The following is a 17,322-nucleotide window of genomic DNA, read 5'->3' on the forward strand; positions in this document are numbered from 1 at the left end:
TACCTCAGAGAGAAAAGACTTCCCGCTGGACCCACACAGAGGGCTGGAGAGTGGGAAGAGCAGGCGAGAAAGAACTAGTAGGAGTGACCCACGGTGTGTGGCAAGTTGAGGATCACAGATCCTTGACAAAAGGAGCAGTGGCCAAAGGAGAGACAGAAGGAAGAGATCCTGGGCACAGTTCCAAAACAGTTTCCACACATCCTCAGCCAGTGGAGGGTTCTCATGGGGCAGAGTATGGGAGCAGTGTGGGAGCCCGAGAGCAGGGCAGCCTGGTGCTCTCGGCACTGGGCACTCACTCCTGTCCAGGCTGCGAAGAGGGAGGCAGTGGCAACAGCGTATGCTATGGCATGTTCCTCGGGGTATCGTGGGTAGACACGTAACACACTAGACAGTAAATGACCACGTGCGTTCATCAGGCTCAACTCTATGCCTGTGACAGGCATGGCGCACACCCTACATCATGAATATTCTTGAAACCCTTGCAGGACTCAGCACACAGTAGATGAGCACATTCCCGCTGGTTGCTGGATACCCTTCACCCAGGGGGCTTACCCATCCTGTGCCCATCTTGTGGGAACACAGACTGGGAGACCCCTTTGTCCTGTGTCCCAGAGTCTTTGCCTGATCTGAATGAGCTCACACGCCACACACACCTTCCTACACCACCACCTCCTGACGGAAGAGGATCTAGCAAAACTGCTCCACCAGGGTATGTGGGACACCACACTCAACTGGCCACCTAAGAAAACTATCTGGGGGGAAGGTGGCACCAGGAACAGGGGCTCAGATCCAAGTGCTTGCTGGCAGTGGCAACCTGGACCAAGAGGAAGCTAGGCTTTTCCAACAGACAACAATGAAAACGAGCACAAACACCTCAGAGCTTTAAAAACGCCGCCCGGGGCTTCCCTGGTGGTCCAGTGGTTAGCAATCCACCTTCCAATGCAGGGGACGCAGGAACTGTGATCCCACATGCTGCGGGGCAACTAAGCCCGCGCTCTAGGGCCCGTGAGCTCTAGGGCCTACGCATCACAACTAGAGGGCCCGCACGCTGCAACGAAAGATCCCACGTGCCACAAGGAAGATCCCGCATGCCACAACTAAGACCTGATGCAGCCAAGATAAATACATTTTTTAAAATAAATGAATAATAAAAACGCCGCCAGCTCAGGCCCCACTCTGAGAAGTGGGAAGGAGGAAGACATGTTTGAAGGGCATCCTCTGTTTCTCCAGGCAGCCCTGCTCCATGCCCACAACACTAAGGGTGGTGGTATTAAGCTGGGAGCTTCCATCAGGACGGCAGGGACAGCAGAATGCAGGCTGGGAGGAAAGGAGAACACACTTGGAAAGACCTGAAGAGAAGCCATCATTAGGCAGGAGGGGGTGCTTTCCGGAGTAAACAAACCTGCCAGCAGTCCTTCCTCCCAGCAGAGAGAGAAGCTCTGGCTGACAGGGCCAAAGACACAGAGGAGGGAGGGAGCTGCCCCTTCCCTGAGCCTATCTGTCCTCATCCCCTTGTCCTGCTTTCCCCAGGGTTGGGGGCAGAACAGGTGTACTCCATGATCTCCGTGTCCACAGCCCTCAACAGCACACAGGTAATCGATTACAGCAGTGGGCGGCCAGAGGCGGAAGTGGAGGTGACACCTGGGGGTTTCACCGGAGAAGGGGTGTGGAGTGAGCACATAGCTCTCTCCTCCCCACGCACAGCATCGCCAGTATCAACCACCTCTGCTTGCCTCAGGGGCCTACCACGGTCTTGTTCCAGGTGGTCACCCACTACTAGCATCCTCATCAAGGCTTGCCCAGCTCCCCAGGGGAGCCAATGCTACCTGGCTCTTCTCCTTCTCCCAGAAGCAAATTTCTTGCCCTCCCCCAAGTACTTCCTTGATGTAAGTTCCTTTGGGAGGAAGCCAGGGAACCACCCCAGCTCCTGATCCACCTCACAGCCTCAGCCAGTAGCCCCCATCCCCTCTGGGAAAGCAGAGCCCCTCCCTGACAGCGTCCCCACCCAGGCAGTGAGGGTGGCACTTCCAGCGCCTCCAGGGAGCTTCCCGCAGTTTTCCCAGGAAGCCAGAGGAGGATTTCCAGGGAGAAAAATCTCAGAGCATCTGGGGACATGAGCAGCTCACCCACCCGCTACCCAAGCAACCAGATTCCCCCAGCTCCTCACAGGCTCCAGGGGCTGAAGGAGAAGACAGAGCTGAGGCAGGGGCAGCAATGGGCTCCCTCCTCCTAGAAGTCCCATCCAGTCCTGCCTTGCCTACCTGTCCCTACACTCCTTCCCCAGCCCCTCTTCTCTGGACTTGAGAGGCAGCGGCACTGAGCTGCCTCTCGCTCTGTTTTCTCCACCCTGGGCCAGCAGAGGATACTGCTGAGTAATCCCAAACTCACGGCGGATCCCCAGCCCTGAAAACAGGGCAAAGCCCAAGGAAACCTACTGATCCTGGTCCTTGCCAACCAGGGAGGAACATCTGTGTTTCCTCGTAATGGCTTATATTCCACAGACTCTGCCCTGCCCCAAATACCCCAGCCCTGGCCCCGAGACAACCACACGGAGAAGCTCAGTGCCCCCTTCTCCACTTCCCACGCACCTGGTAACATTCCCTTCCAGTCCCCCAGACACCAAGCTGCACAGAGTAACAGCAGCCGACCGCCTGCAGGATTCCCAGTCATGATGTTGCATCAGCCCCCACCCTACCCAAAATATCCTCACCCCCACCACCTCCTCTCCTCCAGCCATCTCCATGGTGACAGCAGCATGACTAATGACACCCTATCAGCTTCAGACTCAGGAGCACAACTCCCCCTCCCCCTTAACCTCTCCCCCACCCCCCCCACCCCCCCCACCCCGCTCTGGGATTTCTGCAGATTGGATGCAAACCAACAGTGGCAGGGACATTCTCGAGAGATTTCCAGAGGCAAGGATGGGAGTGGGTTGCATGTCTTAAAAAAAAAAAAAAAAAAAAAAAACACCAGTTCAACAAACCCAATCCCAACTGCACCCAAACCATCCAGCTGAGAAAGCAAAAAGAATCCAAACAAAACCCACACAGGCCTGAGAATTCATTGGCCGCCCACACCCCCGCCGCCCCTCCCCCTCAGCTGCTGCTACACACACAGTGGGAGATTAAGGGATCACCAGAGGAGACCCTTTATTTTTATCCAATCCCATCAAACACTTCACCTCTACCACACACACACACACACACACACACACACACACACACACAAGGTACCTTGACAGCAGCCCCTTGCCCCCACGGCCCGGCTCCTTCACCAGCCTTTATTTCCACCTGCAAAAGAAGCCGGAGAGACTGATGAGCCAGGCTGACACCAGGAAAGCAGCAAAGTCCTTCTGCTGCACCCCCAGCACCGCTGCAGGGAAAGGGGGAGAAGGGGAGGCACGGGGCCTCGGAAAGAAAGGATAGCAGGGACCATCTTCCTGCCTCCAGCTGCCACCCAGACGCGCGGTGGAAGGGCTCATTCGCCTTCCAGAGTGTTTTTGTTTTCATTTCTCCTTTTTCCACCCTCCCAAGATCCAGGAGGGCTCTGCCCCTCCTCCTGCGTCCGGTCTAGCCTCGTCCCTCCCCGCCCTGCCCGCTCTACCTCGGCCGGCCTCCTCTGGTGCATCGGCCGGCGGGCCTCCCATTATCCCCGCCGGAGCGCACGGAGGGAGGCACTGCAGAGGCGGCGGCGGCCAGCTGCCGGCTTGGCTCCCCTCCCCGCCGCCGGCGAGGCTGGTGTGGAGGGGGCGGCGCGCTCGCCAGCCAATCCCCGCCGCCGGCCGAGCGGGGGCAGGGCCGCCGGGGGTTGGACCTGCCCAGCCGGGAGGCGGGGGCACAGCCAAGGGTGCCGGAGCCTAGCTGGCTGTGGCCCAGGCCCGCCGCCGCTCCCCGACAGGCGGGGAATCCCGGGACACCCTCAACAACTCCCGAGTCGGGGACCAGAAGGTAATACCCAGAGGCATCCTCTGCATCTACAGGGTCAAAGGCAGACTGCGTCGGGGTCGAGCAGATGCTGGCAGGCTTCCCCCTCAGGCCACTCTCTAGCCCTAGGACACCAGCAAACCGCCTCATCCTAGCAGCAGCTAGGACAGTGCTAGGCGCTATAAAAGCAATAGCCCCTGCAACCTTAGAAGAAAAAAATACAGCCTTGGCAGTATGAACCTTTACCCCATTTTGCAGATGAGGAAACAAGGCAAGACAAGTGAAGTAACTTACCCAAGGTGACACAGCTAGAAAACGGCAGCACTGGGACTCCAAGACAGGTCTATCCGGCTCTACAGACCAGACTCTCAACCATTATGCAGTCCTACTCCTCCCTCCCTCCAGCAGATTTCCTCTTGAAGCCAACACTGCCTGTGGCTCAAAGCCTCACCAAGTCAGACTTGCCCTCCCTTGCACGCGAACACCACCTCACCCTAGGAATACTCATCCCTAGTGCCTGAACATAGGCCACCCCCTCCAGACAGCCTCACCACCACCACCACCCTCAATGTTTCCTCCTCTTTTAGAAAGGCCACAGGAGGAGGCGCCTCCAGACTTCAGGGCTTCCCATCCCCCGGAAAGGCTGAGGAGGAGAGGCAGCCCAGACTCTGAGCCTTTGAAGCCTGCAGCACCCAGGAGACTGAAGGAGAAAGAACAGAATGGGGAGAGGAAAGCCCTGCAGTTCCTAGGCAACCCAGGAGACATCCTGCTTCACCCCATCCCCTCCCTGTAGCTGAACACCCCAGAGCTTCTGTCTTCTAGGAGGGGGACCCCTATATGGTCTCTGGTACTGATGTATCTGGTTCAGTTTCCTGGCTCCACTATCTAGCTGCAGGACCTCGGCGGTGGTACCTTACCTCCCTTAGCCTACTTTGCAGTTCTATTTTACAGAAGCAGCTACCTCATCCAAAGGTGTGAGGATTCTGTGAAACACAGTGCCTGCCACACTGCAGGTGCTGCTAGCTACCACTCAATTTCTGAGCGAGCTCATTGTGTGCTACTTTTCAACTCACAGATGTGACTTGTAGGACTAGTTAGGATGTGTGAGAGCTCATTTCAGTGACGTGCTCTGCTACCAACTCCACCACACCTGCCCAATTACTGCCCCCTCCCTGAAGCTCCAAGGGGGTACTCAGAATGGGACGAGCTGCCTCATGAGAGACAGCAAAGCTGAGCTCTGGTGAGGAGACTCCAGAAGGCACCAGGACCCACACCTGCCTCACCTCTGGGGGCAAAGAGCAGCCCTACTGAGCTCCTCCCTAGGGCAGGGAGGGAGGCAGGTGACAAGGCAGGGCAAGGAGCATTGTCCTGAGCCATGGGCTTCTGCACCCCTTGGCTCTTACCTTGGCCAGGCCAAGTGAAGTCCCTCCTTTATCCTAGTCCCCCAAACCCCTGCCCCACCCACCCTCATACAGTCTGCTGCTGGATAAGAGCAACTAACACTGCTTGGACAGTAACAATCAATACTGTTGCTGCTGTGGCTGCCACAGTTTATCAAGCCCCTGCTAGGTACCAGGCCCTGTGCCAACCATGCTGTGGGAGCATCTCATTTGACTCGTCCACACACAACCTTATGGGGAAATGGGCTTAGAGATGTTGTTACTTGCCCATCAACACACAGCTGGTGAGCGGTGAGCTAGAATTCCAACCCAGGTGTTTCTCATTCCAGTTCTTTAAGCCCTCTCTCCCAGCCAACCTCAGGGAAACTTAAAGAGGGGTAGGGTCTCTTGAACCAGACCGCTTCCCTTTAAGCTATGGGTCTAAGAACAGTAATATTTTCATGCCTCAGAGACTTGGCAATGCTGCTCCTTGCCTAGGTTCCCTTCCCTCTCCCCCACCTGGCAAGCCAATATGGTACAAGGCTTAATCCAAATGTCACCTGCCACTGCTACCCTCCCAGCTCATCTAGCCCTCAGGAGCTTCACCCACTCCTCCTGGGGCCTCCTCTAGAGCCGTCACTACCAAGTGCAGTTATTTATTTACACGGCCGCCGTCTTCCCCACTCACTAGGCTCTGCACAGGGCTGGAATGTGCTGAGCTGAGTTTCTACACAAGGAGGGTGGAGAGGCAGGGGGTTGGGCACTGAGACGTAGAGGACACTCTCCTGGTCGGCCTGTTCTCTGAGGTCCCCAGGGATCAGAGGAATACTCGCTCTCCTGGGAGGGCACGACCTGCCATCTGAACTATAGCCGAGGCGAGGCCGAGCCTTGTTCAGCCAGCACACATCTTCCTCACAAGGCTGCAAGAGCCACCCTGACTCTCTGCTTGAACCACAGGTCCCGCCTCACCCGCCGCAGACTGCAGACACCCTAGCAGAGCCCGTGGTCCCCAAGGCAGGGCACCTGCGACCATCTCTATCCCACCCTGGCCTCCTGCCCTTTTCTGAAGCACCTGGAATGCCACAGCTCCAAGGAGACACAGAGGTGCATGCTGGGGCCACTCTGCCTCCAGCGGGGACATTCTCCACACCTCACACCTGACCCCCTCCCCTATCTGCCCCTCTTTCTACACTTGGGGCTTCACAGTGACCAACCCAGAGGTGCCTGGGACCCCTCTGCATAGGAGCTGGAGGTCCCTCCCCACCTTCCATCATGACCCCTAGACCCCCCACTGCACTCCCAGCAGGAGGAATGGGGCCACGGCCCTCCCCACTAGGGAGAGGTGAATGGATTAACTCACTCTCAGAACCCACAAAATACCCCAACACAGAGAACCTCAGAAACACAGTTACCTACAGGCCAGAACCTACACAGATATATAAAGACTAGGAAACGGGGATGCATCCAGAGATAGATTTGGGGGGGTTTATAGGAGGATCAACCAAGCAGCAAGCCATGCCAAGCCCCATAATTGGACCATGATGTACTGTATCTTATTTAACCCTCAAAACAAACCAATGAGACAGGAATTACTAATGCCTATTCTACAGACTGAAAAATTGGGAGACTGAGCAGGGCTCTCGCCTCCCCCCCGCCCCCCGCCACTCGTAGCAATACAGCTGGCGCTGCTCTGTGTAGCTCTATGATTTTCTTATCAACCTACCTTTTCTAGAGTTGGCAGGGGGTAGATGACAACTTCTCCTCTCTTGCCATGTCTGTGTCCTAAAGGAGGTCACTCCCCACAGGGCTTTACTTCAAAGCTCAGTTCAAGCCCCACTTCCTCCAGGAAGCCTTCTCAGGTTACCTACCTTAGACCTCTGCCAGCTGACAGCACTTCCAATGTTTCTCATTTGACACTTGGTACTGCTATCCGTCTCTGTGTGTCCTGCCTCTCCAACCAGAATGGCTAGAGTCGTGCCTCTCCAAAGCCCCCGGGGTTTTTGTTTTGTTTTGTTTTGTTTTGTTTGCCCAGCATTCCACACACTGAAGGCACTTGGAATCGACTGTGGGGGAAATCTGTGACCTTCCCTTCCCTCTCCATCACACAAAGGATCTGCCAAAGAAACCCAACATCCTCTCCACCTTCAGAACCTATGTTTGAAGTCACCGGTGTCCACACATCAATTTCCACCCAAGTAATTGCAGCCCATCACACACACATCATCCCCTATATTTCAAACTCTTTGCAGTTGTCATGGGAACTGCCTTTGCCTTCATTCACAGATCAGGCCTCACAATTAGCTTTGGCAGCGGAAGTCTGTATCAACGGCAATCTCGGGGAGGAGAAAGACAAGGAGGTGAAAGAACAGCAGCAAAGGAAGAAAAGGTGCTCCTCCTCGGAGATGCAATAGAACCAGGCTGAACTCAGGCACCCAGTGATGTCAGAGGGAAAACAGAGCCAGCCAGCAACTCCACCTGCATATTTCCATACCAACAAACAGAAGGCACCCAGACCCCCCCAGGCTGACAAGCAGCAGCTGTGGCTCTGCCCACACCCCACAAGCCATCCTAAATGCTTGTAAGAAGGTCTTATATTCTATGAACCTCATCACGGTCTCCCCACCCCAAATTCAATAGCCTTGGACCACCAAGTGTTCCAAGATCCAAGCAAATAACACAGAACCTTCATTGAGAAGGTGAGACAGGAATACTGAGTGGTTTAGAAACCTGGGGGCAGCCCCAGGGGAAGACTTCCAAGAATAATTAACACAAAGCATCTTACCTTCCACCTTGAGGATCCATGAACACCCTCAGCTGGTGCCCTGTGGTCTGTCTGCGTCCTTCCACACCACTGCCGCCAGCCGTGAGCATTCGAGTAGCATCTCTGCACAGCTCAGTTTCAGGGGAGATGCCTCCCTCCTCCTAGAAGTACCCCCCCTCATCTTTCACATATCACTACGCTGAAACTCTCAAAACAGGTCCCTTCCCTTCCACGATGGTCTCTCTTCACCTAACAGTGACTAAGGCTGGTCTCTGCCCTCAAGGCATCCCTCCCTTGTAGCCCTACCAGACTAATAGTTTGTTGCCACGCTTGCCTCCCTCCCCAGACTGTGAGCTCATTAAGGACAGAGTAAATGCTGCCTCCCCTTTACCGACGGCTCAGGCTCAGCGCAGCGCCTCGCACACAGCCAGTCCCAGGCGAGATGTGCTGAAGGAGGCTGGGAAGGCAACCTGCAGGTTTACCAGTCAAAGCAGATGACGTCCTGTCTCTGGAAACTTAAGCGACGCCAGTGAGAGAAGCTGCCCTCCCCCGGCACAGGGGACACTGGAGGTCCTGGGACTGAGGAAGCATTCCAGGAAGGTGCCTCTCCTCCGTATCCTCCTAGCGCCAGCTCTTCTCCTCTCACTGGCTCCCAACACCCCCACCGCATCCTGCAGCGTCAACCATCCAGACAGGACCCAGGCTCATGGTGAGAGGATGCCATTCCCTATCTCTTCTGGGGCTCCAGGATCATTCCCAGCATCAACCAGGGAACTGGGGTACCCAGAGCTTACTCTCAAAGGGCAGAGAAATCAATAAAAAGACAGAACAAAATGAGACCAGAGAGAGCCACCCAGTGTCCTTCCCCCAAGAAAGGCTCAGAAGGGAACAGACTCTATGGTCCGGTACCTTGCTCTATGACTCCGGTACCTTACCAGACTCTATGGTCCGGTACCCAGCATCTCCACACCCCTTCCTGAGGCTTCCTCTGGCAGTAATTAAATGGGGTGGGGGACTATGGGACACATGCCTTCTGGCAAATGCTCCCAAATGACTCTACCTAATGCAACTCCCTTTCCATTTGGAGCATCTAGAGTTGCTGCTCTACTAGTAGTGGGAGGTGCATTATTCTGTCCACGAATTCCCTGGCTGGGTGTGGGGAGACAGGGCACAAGGGAGTTAGAACATGTACAGGTCAGAGCCAGCAGTGCAGGAACAGAGCTTGTGCGACCTGAAGCAAGCAAGCAACCCCCTGTGGTCACCGGAAGGCCGGCCAGTTAACCCACGCTGGGCGCCGGCTTTTTTTTTTTCCCTCCCTCAGCGACTAATAAAAACTTAGGTTATCAGATTTCTTAAGCAAATGACAGGAGACAAGGCCACAGAGGGGTGTGTCCACTCCAGGTGTGCCAGCAGCCTGGGCCCTGCACAGACACACTCAGGCAGAGGCCCAAAGCAACCCTAAAGGACTCTCCCAGCCAAAGGGCAGCAGGGCTCAAGGTAGATAAAGGGGTCGTATTCCTTTCCAACACCTTCTCTCTTCCTGAGCATCCCGCCCTCAATCCACAAGGGAACTATAAAGACGTGATGGGAAGGGGAGGAGGAATTAGTGACAAACTCCTGAGACCCCTGATGTGGTCTTTCAACTCACCCAGTCACCACGCTCCCCTCTCCAGGATGAGAGGCCCAAGGCAGAGAGGTGACTGCTGACTTGGGGTGGGGCATGTGCCCCAGTAAGAACCCTCAGGCGAGGTTCACCAGGGCTGCTGGGTACGAGTGAGGGTGGGAGAAGCCACTTTCCCCCAGGCAGCTTCAGAGAGCGCCTTCAGATGGGGAGCCACACCGCATTCCTATTGTTTTTCCCCACAGCAGATAATTAGAACATGGCCCATGCCTTCAAGGGAAGCAATAAATAAAGAGAGGATGCTCAGTTAAAAAAAAAAAAAAAAAAAAAAAAGCTTTGCCGTGGGTTGTTCAGAACCCAGGAAAGCATTGCCCCCCTCCATACCCCTCACCACTTACCTTGGGGTGGGAACAGGAACCCTATCCCAAAATATCCTTCCAGGAATAACCAACTGGGACAGCTATGTCCCCAACCCAGAAACAGTCTTCAGTGAGGGTTCAGAGACCACGCAGGGAAACTCCACGTCCAGTAGAACTACTCATATTGATAAAAAAATCTAACACACAAACCACTTGAAAGGCAGCTAGCTGGTGTGCCTGAGTTTCTGAATCTAATTTTAATTGACTTTAATTTTTGTAGCCACACGTGGCTAATGGCTATCATATTGGACAGCTCAGGGAGAGCATGCATGCTTCTTAAATCTGGGAGGTCATGAATACTCTTGAGAATTTGCTGAAAACCACAGCCCCTCTCCCCTGAGAAGATATACCCCTGCACATTCACACACTTGGCTGAAATTTTCAGAGTTTACAGACCAAATTCCAACCTAGGTCTGAGATCAATCAGGTCTAGAAACTGACCAAAAACGTTATGGCCTAAGAGCGATGTTTCTTCTGCAACGCAGTTGTCTAAGGAATATGTTATACTTTACACAGTTTGAGCAAGAGACCACCGCGTGTGGAAGACCCCACCTGACAGAGGACGTCCTTGTAACATCCCAGCCAGAACATCCGTCCTCTACTCAGACCCACGCAGGCACAGGGCTGGTTCTTCAGTCTTGGAACAGCTATAAATGTTAGAAAATTCTTTTTTTCAAACATGGATTCAGGGAGATCAGCTCAGTGCTTTCTGACGACCTAGAGGGATGGGATAGGGAGGGTGGAAGGGAGATGCGAGAGGGAGGGGATATGGGGATATATGTATACCTATAGCTGATTCACTTTGTTGTACAGCAGAAACTAACACACCATTGTAAAGCAATTATACTCCAATAAAGATGTTAAACAAACAAACATGGATTCAGTCTACCTGCTAACTTCTACCCTCGAATGAAAGTTCCACACATTCCCCTACACAAAGGAACTGACTCCCTCTTCCACACAGGACTCGTCTTAGCCTGCGTTCCTCTACTCATTTCCAAGCTGAACAACTCATCTTCTTCAGTTGTCCTCCATGTGACTACTCTGACAGAGCTCCTAGAGACAGGCTGTCAACACACCTTTCAGAGTTTCAGCTATTCCTACCTGCCATTTCTTTCTTTGTTGAAAAACAAGTGCAGAACTTTGGATTTGCCCTGATTAAATTCCACTGAGTTTGGCTGAGGCCCATGGTTCCAGACTGCCCCCAATCTTCTTAACCCCTTGTTCTATCATTCAACTTAAATATCTGCAATCCCACGACTACCGCTGCCACGACCCACCTACCCACTGATCACACCTGCTCCTACCTACATCTTATGAAGAGGGGGCACACATCCCTTCAGCTCCTAAGCCTCCAGACCCTTCCATGAGATCCCGGGTTCTATGGGTGTGCTCCTCCTGTTCACAACTACCACCAGCTACTACTCTCTCGTGGGGCTCCCACGTTCCAAGTCAGACTGCTGGGCAGCAAACATCTTCCGAGAACCCTTTCCCAACTGTTCTCAGAGCACACACACACGTTCTTAAAGGGCTTCTTTTATTGATAACTCACTAGACTAGAAAGAAATGGACTCCAGAAAAACAAGAATAAACATGAAGTAAGTCTCAAGACGTTCTTATCTCCCTGGCATACAGGGTAAATGGGTTGGATCACCCTCCTTACCCTTGTTGACAACTGGAGTTCTTTTTTTTTTAAGTGTAATATATCAAATTTTTATTCCCATTACGTCTTTTTTTTTAAAGATTTTTTTGATATGGACCATTTTTAAAGTCTTTATTGAATTTGTTACAATATTGCTTCTGTTTTATGTTTCGATTTTTGGGTCACGAGGCATGTGGGATCTTAGCTCCCCGACCAGGGATCGAACCCACACCCCCTGCGCTGGAAGGCTAAGTCTTAACCACTGGACCGCCAGGGAAGTCCCTGCAACTGGAGTTCTTTACCTCTGTTCATCAAGACTCACTTCTGTCCCCTTCTCCACTCACAGAAGTGCCATAGACCGGCTCTGCAAACTCGCATGGACATACAAATCACCCGGGAATGTGGTTAAAGTGCAGCTCCTCATTCAGTAATTCTGATGTAAAGCCTGAGACTCTGCATTTCTGACAACGTCCCAGATGATGCCGAGGCTGCTGGTCCACTGATTAGCAAGGAGTAAGTATGGCTGTAAACCATTCGGGTGCCCTAAGACTCAGGTGAGCAATTTGCAGTAAAGAGTCCTGGTGGGTGCCCATCATTCAGCTCTCATCTGTGTCAGAGGAGTTCCACTGTAACTACACATTAGACACACCTGGGGACCCCCAGCCCAGTAGAGATCCACCCAAGACCAATCAAACTAGAATCCCTGAGGGTGGGATCCAGGTGATCCCAACGTGGAATCCCTGATCCACACTGGTTGATTAAAAGTTTGAACAAGGCAGTTATACCTGTGCCCTCTTCAGGATGACTTTAAATAAAAACTGGTCCTCTGACCTGTCCACGAAGCTGGCAGGAAATAACATTTATCTGCAGAAATCCAGGCCCATTGGTTTGACTGAATTTCTTTGTAAAGAACCACAGGGACCCTCAAAGCTCACCACTGTCTTTCTAAATCTCACGAACCACCTTCTAAAAAATCTGCTCTAGAACTGTCAAAAACTGACACTGGTTTACAATTTCCAAAATATCTTTGAAAAATGGAACTTTCTGCCTGTCTCTGGTCTTTTGGCCCTCTTCCAATCATCAGAATTCCATAACGATATCATTCCATGAGTATATCTGAAGGTGTGCAGTAGGGAGTGAATGACTCAGATTCAGGTAGGGTAGCTGGCTCTCCTTTCCTAACCACACATGCTGTGGTCTCTCCCCAGTTTATACTCCCTGGCATGACAGGGATCTAGTGGCTTCTCTCTCTCTGTCACTAGTTCTGCTCCAAAACTGTAAGACTGTCTCTTCCTTCTATGCTCTTGCTGGGAATATATAAAAGCCTTTTATTGTCTTGAGCATTTTCCACCACCTCAGCACATTCTGGCCACTGGACTCCCTTATGTCCCTCTTAAGGCATCAGACTACACTTGAAGCGCACCCCTTTCCATGTAAAAAGCATGGTCTTTTACTATCTGCACTCATAGACAGCAGCCCAAGCAGCCACATGGATGGTTCAGATCTTCCCCAGTCCCACCACCTTCCTCCTTAGGGCACCATTTAGGACTGTTAAGTCAGCATTTCCTTTTTCAAAAGCAATCTTACCCCTCCAGCTAACTTCCCTTTTAGAGTCTGTAGCCATGGGGTTAAAACTGTTTACAACTGAAAAACAATTTTCTGAAGTCTATGGTAAACACCTCTCCTTGCCCAAGCTTCTCACTGGATTCAGAAATGCTGAGATGGGGTCCCTTTCTCTGAAGAGTCTCATCACTTCTACTTTACCAATCAATTCTTCCTTTGCTGGTGGGAACTGGTGCCAGCCTGACAGCATCCCTCCTCATAGCCTCCATCTGCAGGAAGCCAGAGCTACTAGCAGGTGAGGCAAGAAGTGGTCAGGTTCTGATATTGTTGAGAGATCCCCAATTCCAAGGTATCCTGTCTCAAAACTGGCACAGGGCTTTGTTTCAGCCACTAAATCCAACTGGCTGAGGGCTAGACACACCATATATATTTCTATTTCTCTTCATTTCTCACCCACAACATTCTCGGTCATGCTTCCAGTCTTATGTATACATACTTCTAGGGAAGTTTTTCTCACAAAGGGGTTTTCTCCTACCCTTTTTATCGGACATTTACGTCCCTCACCATGAGCAACTTTTCAGTCAGGCCCTGGGCCACAGCGGCTCCTTGCTCCTGGGTGTCCAGCCTCCTCCCCCAGCAAAGAGGCCGGCAAATGTCTCCCTCCCTTTGCCTGGCCCCACCGTTCTATGAGCGAGCAGGGATGTCTTGAAACAAACATTTAATAAACAATTAAAGCTCAGAGACTAACAGACACAATTTTTATGCATAAAGATTAATTCTTTTCTAGATGTTCTAGGCATGTGTTGTCACCGTGCACTGATTACCTACCATGTGCTAGATGTTCTGCATATTTTATCTCAATTAATCCTCACAAAGAAGGGTTAACCCATCTGACATATGAAAACACCAATGCTCAAGAGAGTCAGCGGCACAGCCCGCCCTTTGGGTTCTGTATCTTCACACTCACCAAATCCTACTTTTCTAATCAGCCGTCTTCCTTGTGCTACAAGCCACCACTCAGGTAAAAAGAATGTGGAAGTCAAATAGCCTCCGACATCAGCCTAGGATCTAAATCCTCCCTGGAACTAGGAAGGAAGACCCCAGTTACAGGAATGAACACCTTCAGGTGTGTTACCTCTCTTTAGGGCCCAGAGAAGTAAGTAGTCACCTACATCTGTGGTGGACAGGACCAGCCCTGGGAGCTGCCTCTACTACTAAAATGCTGAACCTTTCTGAGTAGATGGGCTCTGCAGCACCACCTACCCGCACTGGGTAAAAAATTGAGGAGCAGGGAAGGAAGACAAGATAGTCAAGATAATGTTCCCCCTCTCACAGGATGACACAAAGCAGCTGTCAGCAGATAGCTCAGAAGAAGCCCCAAAGGAAGCTGGAGGACGTAGAGACAGGATGGAAGTAAAGAAAGGTGCCCAGAAGAGGAGACGCTGAGAAGCACAGGTGCAAAGAGAGGGTCTGATTCCCAAGAGGCTCCTGGGATGCTGTGTCTTGTCCCACCTGAAGAGCAGGGGCCAAGTTCTAAAGTTCTATGGGTCTCACAGATGTAGAGAACAAACGTATGGACACATGGACACCAAGGAGGGAAAGTGGCTGGGGCGGGGGTGGGGGGGGGATGAATTGGGAGATTGGGATTGACATGTATACACTAACATGTATAAAATGGATAACTAATAAGAACCTACTGTATAAAAAAATAAATAAAAGTAAAAAAATAAACAGCATGTACAGCTTGAAAAACAGTAAAGTTCTATGGGTCTCCTCCTTTCCTGACCTCCCAAATCCTGGGACAGGTCCCCTCTGCTACATGGCTGCTCAGACCTAGTGAAGGTCTCAGCAGTTCCCTGGGGGCTGTAAACGCTGGGCTGCTTCCCTGGGCTCCCTCACTCGGGCACAGCCTCTTGGGCCTGTCAACTCTGCCAGAGATACATTCGTCAAATGCAGTGTAGCCTGGACAGTGGTTCCCACACTTTCAGCCTTCAAGGACCAATTTAAAAAAATTGTGGAGACAGACACTAGTTACCATTTTGTATTTTGCCAAGTAAAGACTTTAAAAAAAAATAGATCTAATTTTTATCAACACCTCCATTTCATTAAAAAAAAAAAGCACACTTTTAAACATCAAGAAATAGAAAGTATCTATCCTTAAAACAAAGTACTGCTCTTTAAGTCAAAGAAAGTTAACTTTAAGACAAAGCTCACTCCATTGTCCCCTTTCCATTGTTTCTCCAGAAACTGGGAGAACTCTGTCATGGGACAGCACAGGTGCACAGATCAGCACGTGGGCCCTCTGTCCAGGGGGGATCACAGGACACCAGCCACATTTTCCTGACCCTGGGGGCCTAGAGGGGCAGCCGGCCATGGCAAGGTCCACAGGGATGCAGACATCTCTCCGCCGGGTTGTCTCTAAGCCTCAGCCAAGCCAGATCCCCGGTCTCTTAACCACGACCACCGGAAGCCCAGGCCAGCAGCTTACACACCAGGATGACAGGCCCCTGGCTTCACTCCCAGCCCCTTTCACCCAGGTATGCCTCATTGTTGCCGAAAGAAGAGCTTAAACACAGTTCACAAGAGCCACGTGTTCCAGCCCAGAAAGCTCAGCCCGCTTCATCCCCCAGGGTTTGAGAGGAATGGAGTGAGAGAAAGGTGGACGAGAAGGAGGTAAACCCTACCAGGAAGCAAGCTTTACAAGGTAGACGAGGCAGGTCCTACTTATACCAAAACACGAGATCTCATGCCCAGGAGTGAAGCCTATCCCTGATCCCACCCCCCTTTCAGAAATGACCCACAGAGCACTGGGCCAGCAGGATGCCAACTCCCCCAAACACCAGCAACATCAAGGAGCTGGACACAGTCTCCCAGGCTGGGGTGGGGAGCTGCAGATGTGATCCAGATGTCTGCTTTAACCTGAGACCGGGGAAATACAGCATCAGTCCGCCGTCCCTGGACCGTGATATGCAGCTTCCACAGGGAGTGGGCAAGACAAGGTGAGAAGGGACACCCCAGCAACACCCACTTTCCTGACCAAAACACTGGGATCTTTCTTCCCAGCCACGGGACCACAGCCCCACCAAGCTGGCGGCACAGCTCTGAACTCAGCAGTCAGGGAAATCCCGAGTGCAAGCCGCCAGCCCATGGAAGCCACAGGTACCCCGGCTCTCAGAAGTACAGCGGTTTCCAGCCCAGCTAGAGAGGGCTTCAAAGGCCATCAAGCACAACCCCTGCATCTCCCCAGGCTGAAGACAGACCCAGAGAGCGGACCTGAGTTGTCCGAGCCCTCGGACAAATCAGTGGCAGAGCGGGGGAGTCCCACAGACTGTGCAGGCCTCCGTCTCTGTCCAGCGCCAGTTCCGCTGCCTGGAGCAACCTCCGCCGCTACACTGCTCCTCCCAAGCTGCTCAACTTCACTCGTCCCTACCTCTGCCAACTCTCCGCTGTTACAGCTGCTACCAACCTCATGCTGGCAGCCCACCACCAGAATGGAAAGGAAAGATGGCCAGTGCAGGGTCACTGCCTCTCCACTTCCTCCTCTGCTCTCATTCCAACTCCTTCCCTCTCTCTGCCTCCCTGCTCATAATTAAGGAAGTACTCCTTCCTGGGGTTGACAGTGTCTCAAAAACAATCATTCATTCATTCAATTGGTATCTGAGTCCTTACTACACACCAAGGAACTGAGCCAGGCCCTGAGAACACAGAGATAAATGGTCCTTGACCTCAAGAAGTACTGTTTAGTAGGGAAACCCAAATCATGGGTTTCTCATTAAGTTCCCAAACACTTTTAGGTATCATCCCAAAAATGATGGTACCCAAAAAGATTTAGGGAAAGAAACATCCCACTGCATCAGGGAAGCATAAAAAACACCGTGTCACTCCAAATTTTTATTTCCAAACCCATCAGCCTCCAACCCTTACCTGACACCATCACTCCCCACATCACCCAAGCACTGGTGTGACCTTGAAACACATCTGAGGCTTCAAGCAGGACAAGGAACTTCTAGAGAT

The 17,322-nt window shown here is 52.2% G+C and overlaps 1 protein-coding gene across 2 annotated transcripts in view; it reads right to left on the reverse strand.

The window, feature by feature from the left end:
* The window catches only part of TET3 (tet methylcytosine dioxygenase 3), a 104,438-nt gene that overhangs the window by 86,535 nt on the left and 581 nt on the right, over positions 1 to 17,322 (reverse strand). The window contains exons 1-2 of one of the 2 annotated variants that reach the window (XM_065890965.1): positions 3,604 to 3,627; positions 3,234 to 3,290 (exon numbers count right to left, since the gene is read on the reverse strand). In XM_065890965.1, the coding sequence (XP_065747037.1) occupies positions 3,234 to 3,290; positions 3,604 to 3,627 (81 nt within the window). Of the gene's footprint in view, positions 1 to 3,233; positions 3,291 to 3,603; positions 3,628 to 17,322 lie in introns of those variants that run through there. The other variant, XM_065890964.1, reaches the window with a different exon arrangement.

The sequence above is a fragment of the Phocoena phocoena genome, chromosome 14 (genome assembly GCF_963924675.1).
Source record: "Phocoena phocoena chromosome 14, mPhoPho1.1, whole genome shotgun sequence".
Taxonomy (NCBI): Eukaryota; Metazoa; Chordata; class Mammalia; order Artiodactyla; family Phocoenidae; genus Phocoena; species Phocoena phocoena.